Source organism: Triturus cristatus, chromosome 10, assembly GCF_964204655.1.
Source record: "Triturus cristatus chromosome 10, aTriCri1.1, whole genome shotgun sequence".
NCBI lineage: Eukaryota > Metazoa > Chordata > Amphibia > Caudata > Salamandridae > Triturus > Triturus cristatus.
In genome coordinates this window covers 32,744,096-32,767,155 of record NC_140593.1, presented here as the reverse complement: position 1 = coordinate 32,767,155, position 23,060 = coordinate 32,744,096, and the positions used below count along the sequence as shown (strand labels likewise).

Genomic DNA, 23,060 nt, shown 5'->3' with positions numbered 1-23,060 from the left:
ATACCTGTCCTTCTCCCCTGCACTGGTGCACAATGGGATGACATGCATCAACGCAGGCACCCTCATAGATACTGATTCCTGTGCTTCTCCCCTGCACTGGTGCATAATGAGATGACGTGCATCAATGCATGCACCCTCATAGATATTGCACATTCCTACCTTTTTATTTCGATGCACAGTAGCGCAGCAGGAAGGCTTGCCGTGCTGCAGTGCATCAAAATATTATATAGCAAAAATTTGGAGAAATAGAAGTATTTCTACTCCTTACACCACATTAAGTCCTCCTTTTGAAAGGCACATTTTTAGTGCTGCCTCAGATGTACAGATCCTTGTAAATCTGGGGCAGTGTCAAAAAGCCATGGGTGTTGCTGGGAACGCACACAGCAACAGCAATTGCATGTCCCTTTGCTGCAGAAAACTGTGTTGTAGAGGTCCAGATTAGCAAGGCACTGTTAAGCCATACAAAATGGCTAGGCTCAGCCTTATAAATATGGGCTTGCATAGAGCACCACCGGAGCATAAAAAAAAGTGACATTCCAGTGGCGCTAATGGCTTGTAAATATGTCCCTGAGAGTTCTGTGGGGCAACTGAACTGTGATAGATTGTGGTTCACCTGTTGATACAACCTCAAAATGAGGCAACAATTACTTCTCTGTTGATTATTCTTATTCTTGCACATCCATGTGATTCTCACCTTTTTTTCCAAGTTTGTTCCCAATTCAGACAGGAGCCATTACCTGTTTAAAGTCGGGGTGCCAATGAATGGCTCTGTCATCAATGATGAGCTGTTCCTCCCCAGAAGGGCTTAGATGGAAGCTTCCCACTTTAATTCTAGAAGAGTTACCGAGACCATGGTAAAACCAGTTAAAAATGTCAAAGCGCGTGGGCGGGTCCCCGAGATCATCGAAGTAGATTTCATCACCAGAGGAAGTTTTAAAATGAAGATCCCTCATGTAATGATGTAACTAGAAGAAGACAGAGAAACAGAAAGTGGACATAGCACATAAATAACCACACATTGCAATAATACCTACAGTAGAATGAATAGGGTCCTGACTGAGCTGCTGCTTTCATTGTTGCATTAGCGGTTGTGATTAAAGCCTTTTTGGTGGGTCACAGGTCATAAAGGTTCCAAATCAATGCACCACATGGTAACTTTATTGTCCAGTTTAGTTATGTAGACAGAACATGCAGGGAAAGAGCTGCTGCACTATGTTTGAGGCAATGAATGTGCTATTGATACAAGATGGACTTCAGTGGTAGAGACCACACCATGCCTGCTGAAGAGCGTTGGATGCTGGCACTGGGCAGACAGGTCTGATTGAACTGATAGGTTTTGCAGGAGTTGGTCATGATGGCAGGCCATGAAGGCAATAACTGGAGCTATTCAGTGGACAGTGCCAGGATACGTGTGTCAGGGCTTGGATATAAAGAGCCAATGGCTGTGGCCATGCTCTACTTATTGAAGAGGAAGGCATGGCAGAGCATGGTGACAAAGAGCCAAGGGCTGTGGTCATGCACTATGTGTTGAAGAGGAAGGTGTGGCAGGGCAAGGTTGAATCTATTCTCATCATGCAGAAGTAATCACAGAGATACTGAGTGCAGCGTTTGATCACAGAGTGATGTTTGGAAAAATATCTGGGTAGATCTGCCCAGTGATATTTCAACAATGAGTTCTTTAATAGTGTATTTATTTTATTAATGTAGTGGTTTTGTGGGGATACACCAAGGCCCAGATGTACAAAGAAGGTGTACAAAGCATTTTAGTCATTGGAAATGGCCAGAGAGACCACAAAAATACTTTTTTTAATGTACAAAAGCACAAATTGAGATTCAGTAATATGTTACCAAATCGCAACTTGTATTAGTGATTCGGTATTTGGAAGGGGCATGTTTAGGACATCACTTTCAAATACCGAATCAATATCTTATTTATTTCTGTTTTGCAAATGAATTCTGGTCACAAAACTTTAATACTTCCACAAAGAGGAATGGGTCCACAATGAGAACCTTCTCCTTTGAGAATGTAAACAAAATATTTTTTAAGAGCAAGCAATGGTTCCACGGACCACTGTCTACTGTTTCCTTTTTTCATATTACATGCATCCATTTGTCCTTTAAGGAAGATGGGTTGCATTAGAAGAAAAAGAAAGACTGTTTTTTTTCAAAGGAATCACAGAAATGGTGGTCTGCTGAACACAACAGGCCACCATCCCTGTGATGGTGTTGGTTCCTAACGGGTTACAAATTTCCACCTTTCTTACTGAAATTTCTTGAGGTAAGTCAATTTGCAACTCACTCAGATAGCAACATTAGGAATACCAATTTCCTAATTGCAATTTGGGTGTAATTGCAATACGGAAATCTGTATTCCTAAAGTTAGTAAATCTGGCCTTAAGTCCTGTTTCGATGGTTCATAGGACTGACAGAAAAGAGAAAAAATAAAATGTAAAGAAGAAATTGAAAGTTAGAGTCCACTCAGAAGGATTAACATAGAAACATATGGCCACGTCTGAACTGGGGTGGAGTGGTGAGCAAAATAACGATGGATTAAACCCGGATCTGTGACTGGGGGTGAATGTTTTGCCAATGTGCAACATTCTGTCCATCATCTTGTGTGTTTTGCTGTTTGCTCTATGTGGGAGGGGTATGCCCAGACATTGGTCCCATGCTCACTACGCCACTGGAGTTAAGCTATCCTGGCTAAAGAGGGGGGAAACCCCAGAACCGGTCCTAGGATGCTTGTTTCCGGTCCAGGGAAGACATGGCTTGGCAGTTCGGGCTGGACTCTTCCCATGAGGCACAGGGTCAAGACTGATTTGCATATGGCCATGTCTGAACTGGGGCGGCGTGGTGAGCAAAATAAAGATGGAATAAACCCAGATCTGTGACTGGGGGTGAATGTTTTGCCAATGTGCAACATTCCGTCCCCCATGTGGTGTGTTTTGCTGTTCGCCCTATTTGGGAAGGATATGCCCAGACGTGGGTCCTGTAATCACTACACCACTGGAGTGAAGCTATCCTGGCTGAAGAAGGGTGAAACCCTGAAACCGGTCCTAGGATGCTTGATTCCAGTCCAGGGAAGACATGGCTTGGTAGTTCGGGCTGGACTGTTCCCATGAGGCACAGGGTCAAGACTGATTTGCATATGACCATGTCTGAACTGGGGTGGCATGGTGAGCAAAATAACGATGGATTAATCCCAGATCTGTGACTGGGGGTGAATGTTTTGCCAATGTGCAACATTCCATCCATCATCTTGTGTGTTTAACATAGAAACAGCCTTCATAAAATATGAGACTGATTTAGTATTTACAGTGTTTTAGAGGACCCTACATAAATATATGCATATGTATACATGTATATATATATTCACCGAAAAAACCATAGGTTTTAGGCACGTTATAGTTAGGAATTAGCATTTAAAAAACCTCAGAAATTCACTGAAAAAACCATAGGTTTCAGGGGTGTTATAGTTAGCTGGACTTTTCACTTGTACAAAACCATTGAAATTCCCCAGTTATAGTTAGTTCAGCTAACTATAACTCACGCGCCCGCAATGCACTGCTGATGACATCACATATTACATCACTCATGACATGGTCAGTGACATCACTCATGACATCACTGATGACATCTCAAATGACATCACTGATGACATCACTGATGACATCATCCAGTGAATGTGTTTTTTTCTGAAAATTAAATATGTTTTATATATGTATATCTCAAGGTCGATGGAAGAATAAATGGGTATATAAGTGTCTAAATGGATGATTTGTTTTTGAAAACTTTATTGTGAAACTGACTGATTAAGTGTATCATAGTGAATACATGGCTTAGTGAGTAATGTTTAAATATGTAAATATTTGTATCAGTCTCTCACTTTGTGTATAAGTGGCTGCATGGGTTGGTGAGTAGCTACATGGGTGTCTATATAGGTTATTAGTTGGTTTTTTGAGTATCAGTCTGAGTGTCTGCATGGTTCGGTGGGGGGTATTACGTAGTGCATAGGTGCATGAATGAGTGACTCACTGTTTGTATGTGTTGAAGACAGCATGTGTGCAGGACTGTATGGGTGGAGGAGTGTGTGTATGGGTGTGTTAGTGAGTGAATGACTGTCTCAATAGTGTCTTTATGAGTAACTACATATGTTTTAAACTAGTATATGTGACTATTGGTGTATATAAGTGAGTATATGTGAGAGTGAGAGATTGAAAGAGTTCCTGTATGAATAAGTATGTTTTTCTATAAGTGATTGTTTAAAAGACTAAGTATGTGTAAGTTTCCGTAGAAGTAAGTGTGGTGGTGTGTGTATAACTGTATATGCAAGTAAATGTATGTTTGATTCTTTATTAGCATGAGTGACTATGTGTGTGAGTAACTCTATGGATGAGTGGCATTGTGTAACAGGATGTATAGGTGTATGAGTACATATGATGAGTGAGTACATGTATGAGTGACTGTATAGGACTGTTGGTGAATGAGTGGATGTGTATGTGGATATTAGAATTACTGAAGAGGTTGTTGTAACTGGTATTGGTATGTCCATTGTTTTGAAAATTTTAGTCTCTATTTTTGAATGTGTGTATCAAAGGTTATTTTAGGGTGAGAGGAGGTCTGCCACTCTATCACAAGGATGATGTCATCAGTGATGTCATCAGTGATGTCATTTGAGATGTCATCAGTGATGTCATGAGTGATGTCACTGACCATGTCATGAGTGATGTAATATGTGACGTCATCAGCAGTGCATTGCGGGCGCGTGAGTTATAGTTAGCTGAACTAACTATAACTGGGGAATTTCAATGGTTTTGTACAAGTGAAAAGTCCAGCTAACTATAACACCCCTAAAACCTATGGTTTTTTCAGTGAATTTCTGAGGTTTTTTAAATGCTAATTCCTAACTATAACGTGCCTGAAACCTATGGTTTTTTCGGTGAATTTCAAAGGTTTTTTCAATGCTAATTTCTAACTATGCCTACAGAGATAGGACATGTGAAGAAAGAAGAAAAAATGCACAGAAAGAAGTGCAGAAAGAAGCAACAGAAGTCCTCAAAGACGAAGAAAAGTGCAGGAAGAAGGATAACGTGCAGAAAAAACAAAAAGAAGAGCAGAAAGAAGCCTTGTTGCAAAATCATCCTGTACCCTCAACTTTTTCAGACGGATACTGGTGGTAACTGAGTCTGACTAACCAGTCCTAGAGCCAGTGCTATGTTAAAAGACACTTAGAATACAGTGAAAACACCTACATACACTAGGGAACATTATGCGTTGGGGTCCCCCTGTGATTAGCATGACCTCCTCTGTAAGCCCCTAGTATATAATAGGGCAGGGGGATTAAAACTACCTCCTAAAACAGGCCACAGGGCGTTTTTGCACACGTTAACTCAGGCCCCGTCCCCTCCCTTCACCACTGTGTAAACACGCCCTGTGTCCATTTTAGTTGGGAGATTAAGTTCATTTGAATCCTGAGGGTCCCTAGGGTCCAAATAGCCCACTAGGTACCTCCAGTAAGTGCCACAGAGCTGCGTTGCAGAGAGGTGTAAAAAGTGGCACGGCCTGGACCACCTCTCTGCAATGCAGCTCAGTGGCGCTTACTGGAAGCACTTGGTGGGCTAGTTAGCCCCCAGGGGCCCTCAGTATTGAAGGGAAATTATATCCCCAATTTAAAACGTGCCATAGTGCGTGTTTGCACACGTCACCTCAGGCCCCGTCCCCTCCCTTCACCACTGTTTAAACGCGCCCTGTGGCTGTTCTAAGTTGAGAGATTAAGTCCCCTTGAATCCTAAGGGTCCCTAGGGTCAAACTAGACCACTAGGTACCTCCAGTAAGCGCCACAGAGCTGCGTTGCAGAGAGGTGTAAAAAGGGGCTTGGCCTCAGAACACCTGTCTGCAGCGCAGCTCCCTGGCGCATACTGGAGATGCCTGTTGGGCTAGTTGGCCCTCAGGGACCCTCAGTATTGAAGAGGAATTAATTCCCCAACTTACAACTCGCCAGGGGGTGCGTTTGCAGAGTGCTGCAAGGAGGGGGCGTGGCCTCCGGCACGATGCCAGTCTTTTATTTATTTTAATTTTTTAAGAAGGGGGGCTGTGTGGTTCCCCTTCTTATTCTAATTTATTGGCCCTGATGACCCCATCCCCCAGGGCCTGTCTCCTAATTATATTTTTTTGACCCCAATCCCCAGGGCCGGCCACTGTTTTTTTATTATTTTAAAAAAATATATATTTATAGACACACCTAGGACATGCTGGACAAACCGTACGTACCTATCACCATGACGATTTGTGTGATATTCATTAAAAGGCGACTATGCATACAATGAATCCACGTGGAATGTATTTACACCACTAGTGAAGCTCTGACATGTCTGATGCCCTACCGTGCCTAATCCCGGTAGACACCCTTGTCGTTTATTTATACATACATGGGTAGCTATTGACGGGCACATTTAATACACATGCACACCAAGCCATTCAAAGGGGATTCGACAAAAATTCGACCAAAACTATGCAAGAAACCCCCCTCACGGTTAATAAAACACACATCCACTGCCGGATGTGTAATACTTTTTATTTTACTCTCTGGAAAGGGGACGAACATCACTTGAGAATCACAGCGCGCTCCTGGCAGAGCCCAATGCTGTGTTACACCCACCATTGCCTGCTGAGTGCCACACACCTCTGTGTTGAATTCCACCAGCTAGTGCATATGCTATGACACTCTCTAGCCCATGTGCACTGTAACACCACCCCGTGAATATGTCATGCCACACTTGTCTTCGCACGGGTTATATTGCCCCATCTAACGTGCCTTCCTCGATGCCTATGTTATAACACACAGTGCTATGCCATACATATTACAATCTGGGATCCATATCTTTGTCACAGTGCATATGCAACGTTACACTCCCCAGCACATATTTTATATTACAACTTTAGAGACTAGTTAGGTTACACAACACTGCCCTGAGCATATTACACTCCAAGGCGCATATCGCATAGCACGCGCTAGTGCCTGTGCTATCTCGCACTCTGCAATGAATCTGTCATTGCGCAGAATGTATTGCATATTATATTTCACGCCCGGTTCATCTTATATCACACTTTTTGGTGCATAGTTTATACCATATACTTTATCTAGTTTTCATTTTAAATCGTGCTCTCAGGACTATGTTCTATATAACACTGTGTTCACCTACCCTTTTTACGGGCATTACATTTTGCGATAGAGGGTGGAGGGTCAGGGGGTGTTTCTGCCAAGTGAGCCCGGAGTCACAGTCACAAACGTCCTCTTCTTCCTGAATAAAAGTGAGATTATGCTGTATACTTGTTCATATTTTAAGTAGTTCGCACAGACACATGTTTTAAAAACAATAAAGTTCCTAATACCCGCCTTCTCTGAACAGTTAGCTTGCTGCCCCATCCCCCTCCTCCCTATCCTCTGTAGTGTGAATCCATGGACTAGCCTACTCCCTCCTGCCATGCATGGTCTGATGTGCTGACACTGCCCTCAATTTATTATGATGTACCAGTCCACTCCTCCTGCCCTCCATTGCCCAATTCTATGCCCCATCATTGACCTCCTGCTTAAACTCTGTGCTTAGCTTGCTGCCCCTATTCTCCTTCCCCCTGCCCTCCGATGTCTTTGTGCATGCCCCTGCTCCATCCTTTTTGCCCACCATGTTCCATAGACCTGCCACTCCTATCTACTCTGAGTGTTCTGTTGAGCTGCCACTCCCCTCCCATCTGCCTAGCATTGTCAGATGACTGTAACCTGTCCCTGCCACCTCCACCCTGCCTGTCCACATGCCATGCCCCTATCCTCTTCCTCCTGTCCTACATGGTCCATTGTACTGCCACACCCTTCTGCCCTCCCTGGTCTGTTGTGCTGCAACTGCTCCTCCTGCCTGCCCCGTGCGGTCTGTTGTGAGGCCCCTTCCCCTGAACTTTCTTGTCTGTGCACAGGTCCTGACCCTCCCTTCTATCCTCCATCGTCCTTTGTGCATGCCCCTGCACCCTCCTTCTTGCCCATCATAGCCATTGTGGTGCCACTAACCCTCCCACTTGCCATGCATGGTCTTCTGTGCTGCCATGGCCCCTCCCACCTTCCCTGTGTGGTCAGTTAGCTGCCCCATACCCCCTCCCACCTTCCCTCCATGGTCTGTGTGTATTCCATCACAGTCTCACTGTTGCTCTTCAAGGTGTGTCTTGCTTCTAGTGCCCATCCTGCCTGACCTCCATGGCTATCTTGCTGCTCCTGCCCTGCCCCCTTGCCCCCAGCCCTCTGTTTACATGTGCAGACCCCTACTCCCTCCCTCCTGGCTTGTCTGTTCCATTGTAATGCCCCTGATCCGTCCCTCCTGCCCTTTATGGTCTGTTATACTGCAGCTTTCTCTCCTGTCTGTCCATTATGGTCAGCTAGCTACCATTGCCTCTTGCCCCTCTGTTCTCTGTTGTCCATGTGCATGGTCCTGTCCCCTCCCTCTTGCTTTCTATGGATTGTTGTGCTGCACTCCCGTCCCGCATGCCCTGTGTGGTGTATTGTGCTGCTGCAAACCCTGATGCCTGCCCTGCAGGGTCAGTTTGGTGCACCTCTCCATGTCCCTCCTGTCCTCTGTTATCCAAGTCCATGTCCCTACCCCATTTCCTTCCATGATCCAATGTACCATACTTGCGAACATTTTGAACTTGGTAAGAGGGAGATTTTGAAAAAAACTGGGGTATTGATTTTCCCCTTTGAGTTACATTGAAAAAGAGGAGATTGTAGACAGGAGACAGATCAAATAACATTTGAGCTTAAAAACATTGGACGTTTCCTGGCTGAATCGGGTCTGTTGGCATGTATGGTTGTACTACCATTGCCTCTTCCTTCTGCCCACAATGGTCTATTACATTGCCACAGCCTCTCTTACAAGTCCTGTATTGTTGGTTTGTTGCCCCTGCCCCCCTTTCCACTGCCCTCCATAGTCTGTTGTGCTGCCACGGCCCTTCCTGCCTGCTCAGTGTGGTTAAATTGTTGCCTTTGCACCCTCCTACCTGCCTTCAATTTTCAGAGTCCGTGCCCCTGGCCTCTGCCTCTCAACAGTATCCTAATGAACAACTAGATTGCTAACATTCTATATTTTTTACAAAAGTGTGGAACGCCTGACGTCATCTTGATGTAATCAAAACTGTAATGCCTAGAGCATTTCCTTTAGAAATTACATATATGAGAGCGTCTTTTATTATATCAAAGGTAGGGACTAGGGGTGTTGTTGTTTAGAGAGGTCCAGTGTACATACCCCATATAGCTAGTAACAAAGAAGGGTACAAAGTTCCTCATGTACAGTGACGGAGAAGAGCAGGTAAAAGAATATCTCAGCTGGTTGATGCTAAGAGAGACCAATCAGAAGAAAGCAAGGGAAATTCCCTTAATTTGAACTAGTGCTCTCACACACCCAGCAAGCTAGGTGTCATGCTTCATCATATGAGCACTGCCCCTCGTCAAGTCGGTGCTGCAATCCTTGACGGGCTCCCGAAACCGGGGCTCTTTATCGGGGATCTTCTCCGTCACTGTACATGAGGAACTTTGTACCCTTCTTTGTTACTAGCGTCTTTTATTGGCATCAAAATTATGGTTAGTGCTCTAAAAGACTAAAATAAGGACATATTTTCTGAGTTTTCAAATAGCGACAAAACACTTTTAAATTATTTGTTATCTTTATGTTTTTTTATCCAGTTGACCACTTGATTAAATGTTGCACTTAGGGGGAGAGGATGTGGTGTGACTTCCAGAACTGCAGACTTTGCAACTGGGGAACCAGGTTGGAGTTTCTGCTTCAGCTCGACATTTTGTGATTCTGGTCAAATCACTTAGTCTCCCCATGTCTACAACCAAAATGAATTTGTTCTTGTGTGATGTAACCAATGCTCATGTAAAGCACTCCAATACCTGACAAGTCTGCACTATATAACACTGCAAAAACACAAAATAATTAGTGTTTTGCACACTTCTGTCATTGGGCTATATTTGGGCTACATCTGGGTGATTTTGGGCTACATTTGGGCTCTTTTGTCTCCGGTGGCCATCTTGGGAGATTTATTTGTTATGAAGTTTCCTAATTTCCTCATGTACTGCAGTCTCCTCAGTAGGAAATGCTTTCAGTTTTTACTTTGATTCCATCATGAAGGTATTCAGATATGTCACACATTTGCCATAAATTCTGAATGTTAGCACTCTAGTTGCTCATTAGATCACTGTAGTAAAACTACTGTTCACCATGGAAGTCTGCTCCTGGTATTAAAAGTGCATGTTTCAGTCTGCATGTCAGAATTTTTTAATGAAATAGAAGAGGATTTGAGAAGTCACTCAAAATGTGCCATCATTTTCTTTCTTCAGCATTAATCATTATTTCTATGGCAAAATGAACCCCCTCATTGTGTTCCTTTTTAAATTAAATGTTTTAAGTGTTACCAGTTTATTCCAATCAAGATGGCTTCAGGTGTGCCATACGTTTGTCATAATGAAGACAGTAAGCGCTCTAGTTGTTTTTAAGAACACTCTGGGACATTCTGTCATTGGGCTATACTTGGGGTACATCTTGGTGATATTTGGGCTACATTTGGGCTCTTTTGTCTCTGGTGGCCATCTTGGGAGACTTATTTGTTATGAAGTTTCCTAATTTCCTCATTTACTGCAGTCTCCTCAGTAGGAAATACTTTCAGTTTTTTACTTTGATTCCATCAAGAAGGCATTCAGATGTGTCACACATTTGCCATAAATTCAGAATGTTAGCACTCTTTTTGCTCATTAGATCACTCTAGTAAAGCTACTGCTCACCAGGGAAAACTGCTGCTGGTATTGAAAGTGCATGTTTCAGTCTGCATGTCAGAATTTTTTTATGAAATAGAAGAGGATTTGAGAAGTCACTCAAAATGTGCCCTAATTTTTCTTTCTGCAGCACTAATCATACTTTTTATGGAAAAATGAACCCCCTCATTTTGTTCCTTTTTAAATTAAATGTTTTAAGAGTTACCACTTTAATCCAAGCAAGATGGCTTCAGGTGTGCCATACGTTTATCATAAGTAGGACTGTTAGCGCTCTAGTTGTTCTTTGGAACACTCTGGGAAGCTGCAGTAGAACACAAAGGAATCAACTGACAGTCTCTGCCCTTGTTGGATGTACATGCTTTACTGAGAATGTCAGACTTCATTCTCACATGACTGAGAAAGATAATGTGAATTTACAGAACATAAGCTCTCAGTTTAGCTTATAGATCACCTTCCAAACCTCTGTGGGAAAAGCATGAGAAAATATTTTTTCTCTCAATCATGATATCCCAGCAGAAGGCTTTTTCACATGGTGAAATCACCTTAGAACATACCACAATTCCTAAAATGAGTATGGTACCATCAACAAATGATTTACAATGTAACTAAAGTCTTAAAACCTTCTATTAACTGCAATGCTTTTTAATGAGGTGCTATCATGTATATTGGTCCCAAGATGTCTGCCAACACTTCTTGGATGAAGTGCCGACAGCCAATCAGATCTCAGGATGAGATGTGTGGTTAGGCTCCGCCCACATATATATATGATTTTACTTTTGATTTTCTCAGGAACTACTGAACAGATTGACACCAGACCTGCAAAAGGCACTTCCCTGACCTGAGGACTACCTCTCTGCCAAATTTCAAGTAATTCTGTTCAGCCGTTCGGGCTGTACCTTCGACTAAAGGTCCTATGGAAAAATGCATGGGGAAAACGCGTTTTGGGACCCCCCTTTTTTCTCGGTAGGAGCGGAGCAGAGCGCCCCACCTATTTTGAAAATTTTGCGAGGATTCGTCAACCGGCGCCAAAGTTATTCCAAATAGAATGTTGCGGATTTCCTATGGAAACACGGTCCTAACTATAACTATCTACTGGCGACCGCCAGTAGATAATATATATATATATATATATATTCAGACATAAGTGATAATGAATATCAAGGCGCAGCCACAAAGAAGTTCTCTTTTTTAGAGGAGATGAAAATCCTCTATCAAGATCAACAAACCCCACAAACAAGAGAAAGAGGACGGGGGAGAGGACGAAGCAGAGGACGAGGTCGAGCCCAACATACCTATCGAGAAACCACCGGAAAACCAGATGAAGCAGAAAAACAAAGATATCAGCTTCGCAATCGGACAGTAACAACAACAAAAAAATGAAGACCTTGATGAATGATACAAAGGAACCAAATCTAATAATCAACTTATCTCATCATCAACTGTCACCAGCCAAATACAGTGTACTGAATAAAGGGTTAACCTTTTGTCCAGAAAAACATCAAGACATAGTTGAAACCAAGATAGACGTATACAAATACCTTCGGAAACTAAAATTGAAGAAATTCTTCGAAAAAAACTACTTGCAATACAGGCCAAATTGCAATAGTTGAAGACACCAATGTGACTCCAAACATGCAAGAATATACCATAGCTGATACCAATGGTTTAATAACAGCATACGAATTGTCTCATGAAGTGGACCAAGGTGACCTAACAGACACACAAGTATTAGAAGAATTGGGAATTCCAACAGATAATCATCCAAGGACCAATTTCAAGATAAAATCATCATTTTGTCCGATACTCCATCCTGGCAATCGGATAGAGACTTTCCATGACCTGGTTGTGGCAGAACTGGAGACCATGGAAAATACCAAACATGGCAATAGAAAAGAAAACCTATCAATACAAGAACGTCAAGCCTTAATAAAGCTAAAAAATAATCATTTAATTGAAATTAAGCCAGCGGATAAAGGTGGCAACATTGTCATCCTCAACAAACAGGATTATATTGATGAAGTCACACGCCAACTCAATGATCAGACCAACTACACCAGATTGACCAACAACCCCATTCCAAAAATGATCATAGAAATACAAGAACGGCTACTGCAATTGCACAAAAAGGGACTATTAAGCTTTGACGAAATGACCTTCCTAACCACAGACAATCCCGTAACACCAACTATATACTTTCTGCCTAAAGTGCATAAAACACTAAATAAACCGCCAGCACGCCCCATAATATCCAGTTGTGGATCCCTATATGAAAACATAGCATCCTATGTGGACCACTTTTTGGCACCCATAGTTCCAACATTAAGTTCCTATATTAAAGACACTGGGGACTTCTTGAGAATCCTGATGGAAACAGATTGGCACCCCGAATATTTGCTGGTAACCATTGATGTCGTGTCTTTGTACACTTCTATCAATCACAATATTGGGCTAGCTGCCATTGCCTACTTTCTGAAACAGAGACCTATTGGGGACCTACAGCATTCTACTATGCTACTAGAAATGATCGAAGTATGTCTAACCAATAATGTGTTTTTGTTCAATAAACACATGTACTCGCAGAAACGCGGAACTGCTATGGGAGTTTCCTTCTCTCCAAGCTACGCCAATCTCACCATGGGTTGGTGGGAGAAAAACGTGGCTTGGAGAGAAGAAAACGACCTATACACTGCCAATATAGCATTATGGCTGCGTTTCATTGATGATTTCTTCCTTCTTTGGAAGGGATCTAAAGACAAACTGATAGAGTACAATACTAAATCAGAACGACATTGGTCTAACATTCACCTTTAACATCCAACAGAAGGAAATTGAATTCTTGGACGCCAAGGTGTATATAAAATGCAACAAGATACACACTACTCTATTTCGTAAAAAAACAGCTACGAATAGTATCCTCCATGGAAATAGCTTCCACCCAGAGAATTTAAAAAGAAGTATTCCTTACGGAGAATTTCTAAGAATGAAAAGAAATTGTTCCGATCCGGAAGAAATGGAGGCTAAATTTGAAGACACCAAAAAAAGTTTTATTCAAAGGGGATATAAACATAAGGATATTACAAATGGAGAAATCAAAGCTAGAAAGAAATCAAGAGCCCAAACTTTAACTTGCAAAGACAAAAACAAAACAAAAACATCGAATAATGATCCACCAAGACTCATCCTGACATATTCCAAAGAGAGTTTTAAAATTCTTAAAACAATAATGAAATATTGGAATATAATCAAAAAGGATCCTGATATTGGAACAAAAATAGGAAACCAACCATTGATTTCTTATAGAAAAGCACCTTCAATTCAGGACACACTGGTTCACAGCCATTTTGAGACCAAAAAAACAGAGACTTGGCTTCAAAAAAGACAACCAGGATTCACCAAATGCCTCAAATGCAAGGCTTGCAAAGTGGGAAGAAATCTACGAACGATCAAAGACCCCAAAGGCCAAACTTTTGAAATCAAGGGCACCATCACCTGTGAATCCCAATTTGTCATATATCTAATTGAATGTTGCTGTGGCCAACGATACATAGGATCAACAATTTGTCCATTGAAAAAACGCATATTGGAACATATTCGAGGTATTCAAAATAAAGATAACACCTACGCAATAGCAAAGCATATCCAACAACATGAGGGCAAAACTTGGTTAGACATTAAATATTCAGGTCTAGCATCAATACCAAATCATGAAAGAGGAGGAAATAGAACTCAAAAACTACGACCACTAGAATCCAAACTTATAATACGGTTCAAAACCAAGAATCTGTTTGGACTTAATGGTGATGAGGAGATGCATGTACATCTGTAGATCTCTGTACAAATAAGCATAATTAAATTTAATGACTGCCATATCTCAACTCTTCTCCCCTTCCATTGCATACCATGTTTCCTTACTTATTCTCCCTTCTCTCTTTTCTATTCTTATCTTTGACTCCCATCTTTTCCTCATAATTCTTTCTCTCCTTCTTCTTTTTCATTTCTCTTTTTCTCAGAGTGATTAGATGTCCATGTCAAGTTATTGGTATAACACATTTCTTTGTTGATTGGTTTAAAAAAAAAAAAAAAAAAAATGATTTATGTAATAACAGGGCACTCAGCCCCCAAAACTATGAGCAATAATACGAGCAGACAAAAGCAACTATGCTAAATGCCGTAATTTAGGAAACCTAACCTTTGCTCATTTTAGGCCACTCAGGCCAAACAAGTTAATTTAATTTAATTTAATTTAATTCAATTTAAATTAATTAATTTAATTAAATTAATTTAATCAATTTTCAATTTTCAATTGATAAAGGAACCATCCATCACAATTGATTATGAACCATTACATAAATGAACCCATACAACAAAATAAATGTTATTATAACATTAGACGGACTACCAAGTCCACAATGCACCACCATCAGCTCATGTGACATCTTGGTATAAAATAAGGAAATTGAAAAAAGACTTGTAAAACTACCGTGATCAGGAGCTGTGTCCAGCTTGAAACGCGTAGGTGAAGAGCTATGTAGTCAATAAACACCAACAGACTACACTGGAGCGAGTGTGGCGTTTTTCTTCATTTGCTTTTGGAATTTCAAACGAGGACGGGTCCTTTCCTCGATGCCGGCACCAGCACTAAAGTGTTCCCCTCATAAGGATATTATTATTGCTCATTTTATATATATATATATATATATGTATATATATATATATATATATATATATAAATAAAAAATATATATATATATTACCTACTGGCGGTCGACAGTAGGTAGTTATAGTTAGGACCTTGTTTTTATTCAAAAAGCATTTTTTATTTTCCCAATAACTTTGGCACCGGTTGACGAATCTTCGCAAAAATGTTAATACTTGCGGGGCGTTCCGGTCAGCTCCTATCTTGAAAGTTTCAGGGTGATTTGGCAAGCAGGGGCTGAGGAAAAAGGGGGGTCCAAAAACGTGTTTTCTCCATGTTAATTTCCATAGGAAACTTTAGACACGGCTACAGCCCGAACTGCTGAACGGAATTACACCAAATTTGGCAAAAAGGGTAGCCCCTGTTTCAGAAAGAACTCTTATTGTTAAATGGTGTAAATCCGTTCATTAGTTCCTGAGAAGTTTAAAAAAAAGAGGTTTAAAAATGCATTTTCCATAGGAGACTTTAGACACGGCTACAGCTGGAACTGCTGAACGGAATTACACCAAATTTGGCAAAAAGGTAGTGCTTGCTTCTGAAAGCATCCTGTGTTTTAAATGGTGTAAATCCGTTTAGAAATTGCTGAGAAAAGCAAAAATAAATTTTTTGATATTTAGAGGCACGGAGGATCCGCGCACCCTCACGATTCACAAGCTTTATGCTAATTGACTGTCAACACACCAAACCAGGAAGTGTTGGTAGCCATCTTGTGCCTCGGTAACCGAGGCACAAGAAAACAGGGAAACAAAGTCGAAAAACAAGAAAAAGGGTCAGGGTAGAAACACCCTGACCCCCTAGACCTGCTCAGGGTGTCCCACAAGGACCCCCAGGGCCAAAAGATGAATAAAAAAATGTCGGCGAGATTCGCGCACCTAGCACAAATTTCAGCCGAAAATAAAAAAACGAATGAAGCGCGGGCTCCCGCGCTTCGTTTTAAAGAAGCCCCCAGGTAGGCCAGGTCCCAGGGTACTGCCAATTCAGGGATCTGTGGCACAGCCGAGGCGGCAGAGGCGGTGATCACTTGAAATTACCAATGTTGTGTGAGATCAAGGTAACTGTGGCGAATGGCTTCACTGTTCAGGTGCTGCTGCCCATTAGCAGATGCTAACTGCCCTTGGACACATTACGTGCCTTCAGAACAGGCTCTATTCAAGGCAGGCACTTAACAGTCATTAATGGCACCTGCAGAGGGTAGCACCCACTTGTCAGTGTGAGTCTTCAGATTTACATCATTGTAGTGACGGAGTCCTTGGAACACTATTTGGGGGATCTTTCATTCACCGTAGGAGTCAGCTTTCCACCTGGATTTTTCCTCTTGAAAGAGGCTTCCTCGTGGTATGAGGGCCCATATTCCCAAGTCCAGATGGTACTGCAGTGACATTGCATCCATGTCTGCCAGCCTGCACAGATGGTGGCTCCCCTGCTCAGGCGCTGGGGGCGAGTGTGAAGGTCGGGTGATGTGTGCCTTCCTGCCTTATTAGCAAGCAATGATGATGTGGTGAGGCCATTAGGGTGCAAATGAGGGCCTGCACGACTCCAAGCAGGGGGCTGGTTTTCACAGAAGGGGCAGTGCTTTCATATTCAAATGAGCCCTCCAGACCCCTCCCATGGACTCCACAAACCATACTTTCGTGTTTACAAGGCCCTGGTGGTGTCAAATGACTGCTCAGCGTATCCTCGCATTTTCCATTCGAGTGATGCCGAACGCATCTCTGAATATACACACAATATCTGTGTGTGCGATGTAAACACATTTTACCAGTCGAAGATGTATTTTTTCCCAAGTGCTACTGAGCTGGTCCCCGAATTTCTGCCTCTTTCATACACCAGCATCTCTCCTGGCATACTAACCCCTTTGTCTGCCTCTTTCACACACCCGTGTATTTCCTGGCATGTTAACCCCTTTGTTTGCGTCTTTCACACACCAGTGTCTCTCCTGGCACGGTAACCCCTTTCCTCTGCCTCCTTCACACACCAGTGTCTCTCCTGGCACAGTAAGCCTTTCGTATGCCTCTTTCAAACACCAGTGTCTCTCCTGGCACGGTAACCTCTTTGTCTGCCTCTTTCACACACCAGTGTCTCTCCTGGCACGGTAACCCCTTTGTCTGCCTCTTTCACACACCAGTGTCTCTCCTGGCACTGTAACCCCTTTGTCTGCCTCTTTCACACACCAGTGTATCTCCTGGCACGGTAACCCCTTCGTCTGCGTCTTTCACACACCAGTGTCTCTCCTGGCACGGTAACCCCTTTGTCTGCCTCTTTCACACACCAGTGTGTCTCCTGCCACGGTAACTACTTTGTCTGCCTCTTTCACACACCAGCATCTTTCCTGGCACGGTAACCCCTTTGTCTGCCTATTTCACACTCCAGTGTCTCTCCTGGCACAGTAACCCATTTGTTTGCGTCTCTCACACACCAGCATCTCTCCTGGCACAGTAATCCCTTCGTCTGCCTCTATCACACACCAGCGTCTCTCCTGGCATGGTAACCCCTTTGTCTGCCTCTTTCACACACCAGTGTCTCTCCTGGCAAGGTAACCCCTTAGTCTGCCTCTTTCACACACCAGCGTCTTTCCTGGCACGGTAACCCCTTTGTCTACCTCTTTCACACACCAGTGTGTCTTCTGGCATGGTAACCCCTTTGCCTGCCTCTTTCACACACCAGTCTCTCCTGGCATGGTAACCCCTTTTGTCTGCCTCTTTCACACACCAGTGTGTCTCCTGGCACACTAAGCCTTTCGTCTGCCTCTTTCACACACCAGTGTCTCTCCTGGTACGGTAACCCCTTTGTCTGCCTCTTTCACACACCAGTGTGTCTCCTGGCATGTTAACCTCTTTGTCTGCCTCTTTCACACACCAGTGTCTCTTCTTGCACGGTAACCCCCTAGACTGCCTCTTTCACACACCAGTGTCTCTCCTGGCACGGTAACCCCTTTGTCTGCCTTTTGCACACACCAGTGTCTCTCCTGTCACGGTAACCCCTTTGTCTGCCTCTTTCACACACCAGCATCTCTCCTGGCACGGTAACCCCTTTGTCTGCCTCTTTCACACACCAGCGTCTCTCCTGGCACGGTAACCCCTTTGTCTGCCTCTTTCCCACACCAGTGTCTCTCCTGGCACGGTAACTTCTTTGTCTGCCTCTTTCACACACCAGTGTCTCTCCTGGCACGGTAACTCCTTTGTCTGCCTCTTTCACACACCAGTGTCTCTCCTGGCATGGTAACCCCTTTGTCTTCCTCTTTCACACACCAGTGTCTCTCCTGGCACGGTAACCCCTTTGTCTGCCTCTTTCAAACACCAGTGTTTCTCCTGGCACGGTAACCCCTTTGTCTGCCTTTTTCACACCCCAGTGTCTCTCCTGGCACGGTAACCCCTTTGTCTGCCTCTTTCACACACCAGTATCTCTCCTGGCACGGTAACCCCTTTGTCTGCCTCTTTCACACACCAGTGTCTATCCTGGCATGGTAACCCCTTCATCTGCCTCTTTCACACACCAGTGTCTCTCCTGGCACGGTAACCCCTTTGTTTGCGTCTTTCACACACCAGTGTGTCTCCTGGCATGGTAACCCCTTTGTCTGCCTCTTTCAAACACCAGTGTCTCTCCTGTCACGGTAACCCCTTTGTCTGCCTCTTTCACACACCAGTGTCTCTCCTGGCACGGTAACCCATTTGTCTGTCTCTTTCACACACTAGTGTGTCTCCTGGCACGGTAACCCCTCTGTCTGCCCCTTTCACACACCAGCGTCTTTCCTGGCACGGTAGCCCCTTTGTCTGCCTCTTTTATACACCAGTGTCTCTCCTGGCACGGTAACCCCTTTGTTTGCGTCTTTCACACACCAGCATCTCTCCTGGCACGGTAATCCCTTAGTCTGCCTCTTTCATACACCAGCATCTCTCCTGGCACGGTAATCCCTTTGTCTGCCTCTTTCACACACCAGTGTCTCTCCTAGCATGGTAACCCCTTTGTCTGCCTCTTTCACACACCAGCATCTCTCCTCACACGGTAACCCATTTGTCTGCCTTTTTCACACACCAGCATCTCTCCTGGCACGGTAATCCCTTTGTCTGCCTCTTTCACACACCAGTGTCTCTCCTAGCACGGTAACCCCTTTGTCTGCCTCTTTCACACACCAGCATCTCTCCTGGCACGGTAACCCCTTTGTCTGCCTCTTTCACACACCAGTGTCTCTCCTGGCACGGTAATCCCTTTGTCTGCCTCTTTCACACACCAGTGTCTCTCCTAGCACGGTAACCCCTTTGTCTGCCTCTTTCACACACCAGCGTCTTTCCTGGCACGGTAACCCCTTTGTCTGCCTTTTTCACACACCAGCATCTCTCCTGGCACGGTAATCCCTTCGTCTGCCTCTTTCACACACCAGCGTCTCTCCTAGCACGTTAACCCCTCTGTTAGACTGTTTTCAAGACAGCCACGTTGCATCTCCCAATGGCCCAAACCAGACAGAAGCGAAAGGGAGGGTGAGGCAGCAGACTCAAAAGCTCAACACATTATGGCCACTCTGAGCGAAGCACAAAGGCAAGGGAGCTAGGGATGCGTAAATCGAACAACAGAGGAGGGGGCGATGGGGTATTGAATATTTTCTATCACGAGGCAGCGGCTAAAGCCAGGCTCTAATTCTATTAAACTCCAATGTATTTGCTCAGGCCTAAACAACAGGCTGGAAAAAAAGCTTTGCTCAACTGTTCTGAGGTCACCCCTGTATAAATCTGCCATCTGTGCCCACATGTGCCATCTCGCAGCAGGCAGAGAAGCCATAAACGCAGCAGGCACACAAAAACTCCCCAGGCTGTCCCAGGTCGATGAAGCAGCCAAAGGGGAGGGGGCAGGACCCTGTGCTCACTGCCCAGGTGATATAGTCCGGTGTGTCCTCTCAGCCTCGATAATTTCCCAGAATAATTAGAGTTAATATGGGTTAATTAATATGCAAATCTCTCAGCAGAGGTTCTGCAGCAGGACCTGTGTGAGAAAACAGCCTTTGCTTTCTCCCACGTCATTTTGGCTATCAGTTATTGGGTATAATTACTGTAACTAACCGAATACACACAAAACTTTTGGAATCTAAAATTGTTACAGTTCTGGTTTTCCACAAGCTGCTACTTCCCTTCAATAAAAGTGAACAATTTCTTTTAGAAAATAAAGGCCTTTCTGTTCCATTTTTGGATGTATAAAGAAGAAATGAATCAAGTGAATGGCTTATTTTTTTTCTATGCATAATTAGGTCAGTATTTTATGAACATTCCAATGAGCACTTGGGCAAATGTACTTAAAAAAAGATTCCGCCAACCACCTGCACAATCACATCGCATTGTTCGACTCAAAGTGGTATTCTGGCCTACGAGGACTTTGCCATGCTGAGTGTATCCAGCCTTTTACTTTACAAGCATGCTTCAAACGCAAGACGCTCCCCAAACTTTTATTAGGAAATTATTGGTCTCCAACAAAGGCAATTGGTTCATGAAACACGTGACATGCAAAGCGTGCACTGATGTTATGACTTGCACAAGTGCTGCTCAAACAAACGCAGTCATCCTGCTCCAGCAGTAGCTCTGTCACTGGCATGTCTGCAGCTGGAAATGTACTCAAGGTTGGCGATGGGCAAACAAGTAAATGTAACAATGAAGTTGCCGGTAAAAGGGCCAAGGCGGAACACCAACAGCCTTATCAGCAGGCCTGCTCCGAGGCTGTCAGTCTCTTCTCCTGAATGATTTCTGCACACCTCCAGCTCACAGACAGAGCCGCCATGGCCTGCTCGCCCCTCCCCGTCACTCCCTGGTACTGGAGTTTGCTGACACTGACAGAGACGCCATGGCCTGCTTGCCCCTCCCCGTCACTCCCTGGTACTGGAGTTTGCTGACACTGACAGAGACGCCATGGCCTGCTTGCCCCTCCCCGTCCCTCCCTGGTACTGGAGTTTGCTGACCTGACAGAGACGCCATGGCCTGCTCGCCCTCCCCGTCACTCCCTGGTACTGGAGTTTGATGACACTGACAGAGACGCCATGGCCTGCTCGCCCCTCCCCGTCACTCCCTGGTACTGGAGTTTGCTGACCTGACAGAGAAGCCATGGCCTGCTCTCCCCTCCCCGTCACTCCCTGATACTTAAGTTTGCTGACACTGACAGAGACGCCATGGCCTGATAACCCCTCCCCATCACTCCCTGGTAATGGAGTTTGCTGACACTGACAGAGATGCCATGGCCTGCTCGCCCCTCCCCGTCACTCCCTGGTACTGGAGTTTGCTGAAACTGACAGAGATGCCATGGGCTGCTCTCCCCTCCCCGTCACTCCCTGGTACTGGAGTTTGCTGACACTGACAGAGACGCCATGGGCTTCTCTCCCCTCCCCGTCACTCCCTGGTTCTGGACTTTGCTGACACTGACAGAGACGCCATGGCCTGCTCTCCCCTCCCTGTCACACCCTGATACTAAAGTTTGCTGACACTGACAGAGACGCCATGGCCTGCTCACCCCTCCCCATCACTCCCTGGAACTGGAGTTTGCTGACACTGACAGAGACACCATGGGCTGCTCTCCCCTCCCCGTCACTCCCTGGTACTGGAGTTTGCTGACACTGACAGAGACGCCATGGCCTGCTCGCCCCTCCCCGTCACTCCTTGGTACTGGAGTTTGCTGACACTGACAGAGACGCCATGGCCTGCTCTCCCCTCCACGTCACTCCCTGGTACTGGAGTTTGCTGACACTGACAGAGATGCCATGGGCTGCTCTCCCCTCCCCGTCACTCCCTGGTACTGGAGTTTGCTGACACTGACAGAGACGCCATGGCCTGCTCCCCCTACCCGTCACTCCCTGGTACTGGAGTTTGCTGACACTGACAGAGATGCCATGGCCTGCTCACCCCTCCCCGCCACTCCTTGGTACTGGAGTTTGCTGACACTGACAGAGATGCCATGGGCTGCTCTCCCCTCCCCGTCACTCCCAGGTACTGGAGTTTGCTGACACTGACAGAGATGCCATGGCCTGCTCTCCCCTCCCCGTCACTCACTGGTACTGGAGTTTGCTGACACTGACAGAGATGCCATGGCCTGCTCTCCCGTCCACGTCACTCCCTGGTACTGGAGTTTGCTGACACTGACAGAGACGCCATGGCCTGCTCTCCCCTCCCCGTCACTCACTGGTACTGGAGTTTGCTGACACTGACAGAGATGCCATGGCCTGCTCTCCCGTCCATGTCACTCCCTGGTACTGGAGTTTGCTGACACTGACAGAGACGTCATGGCCTGCTCGCCCCTCCCCGTCACTCCCTCGTACTGGAGTTTGCTGACACTGAGAGAGACGCCATGGGCTGCTCTCCCCTCCCCGTCACTCCCTGGTACTGGAGTTTGCTGACACTGAGAGAGACGCCATGGCCTGCTCTCTCCTCCCCGTCACACCCTGGTACTGGAGTTTGCTGACACTGACAGAGACGCCATGGCCTGCTTCCCCTCCCCATCACTCCCTGGAACTGGAGTTTGCTGACACTGAGAGAGACGCCATGGGCTGCTCTCCCCTCCCCGTCACTCCCTGGTACTGGAGTT

The 23,060-nt window shown here is 44.9% G+C and overlaps 1 protein-coding gene across 1 annotated transcript in view; it reads right to left on the bottom strand.

Annotated features, from left to right (window-relative positions):
• Positions 1-23,060, bottom strand: part of LOC146788758 (vomeronasal type-2 receptor 26-like) — a 327,656-nt gene that overhangs the window by 163,058 nt on the left and 141,538 nt on the right. Inside the window, exon 3 of the mRNA XM_085630965.1 lies at positions 738-965. Coding sequence (XP_085487091.1) covers positions 738-965 — 228 coding nt within the window. The remainder of the gene's footprint in view (positions 1-737; positions 966-23,060) is intronic.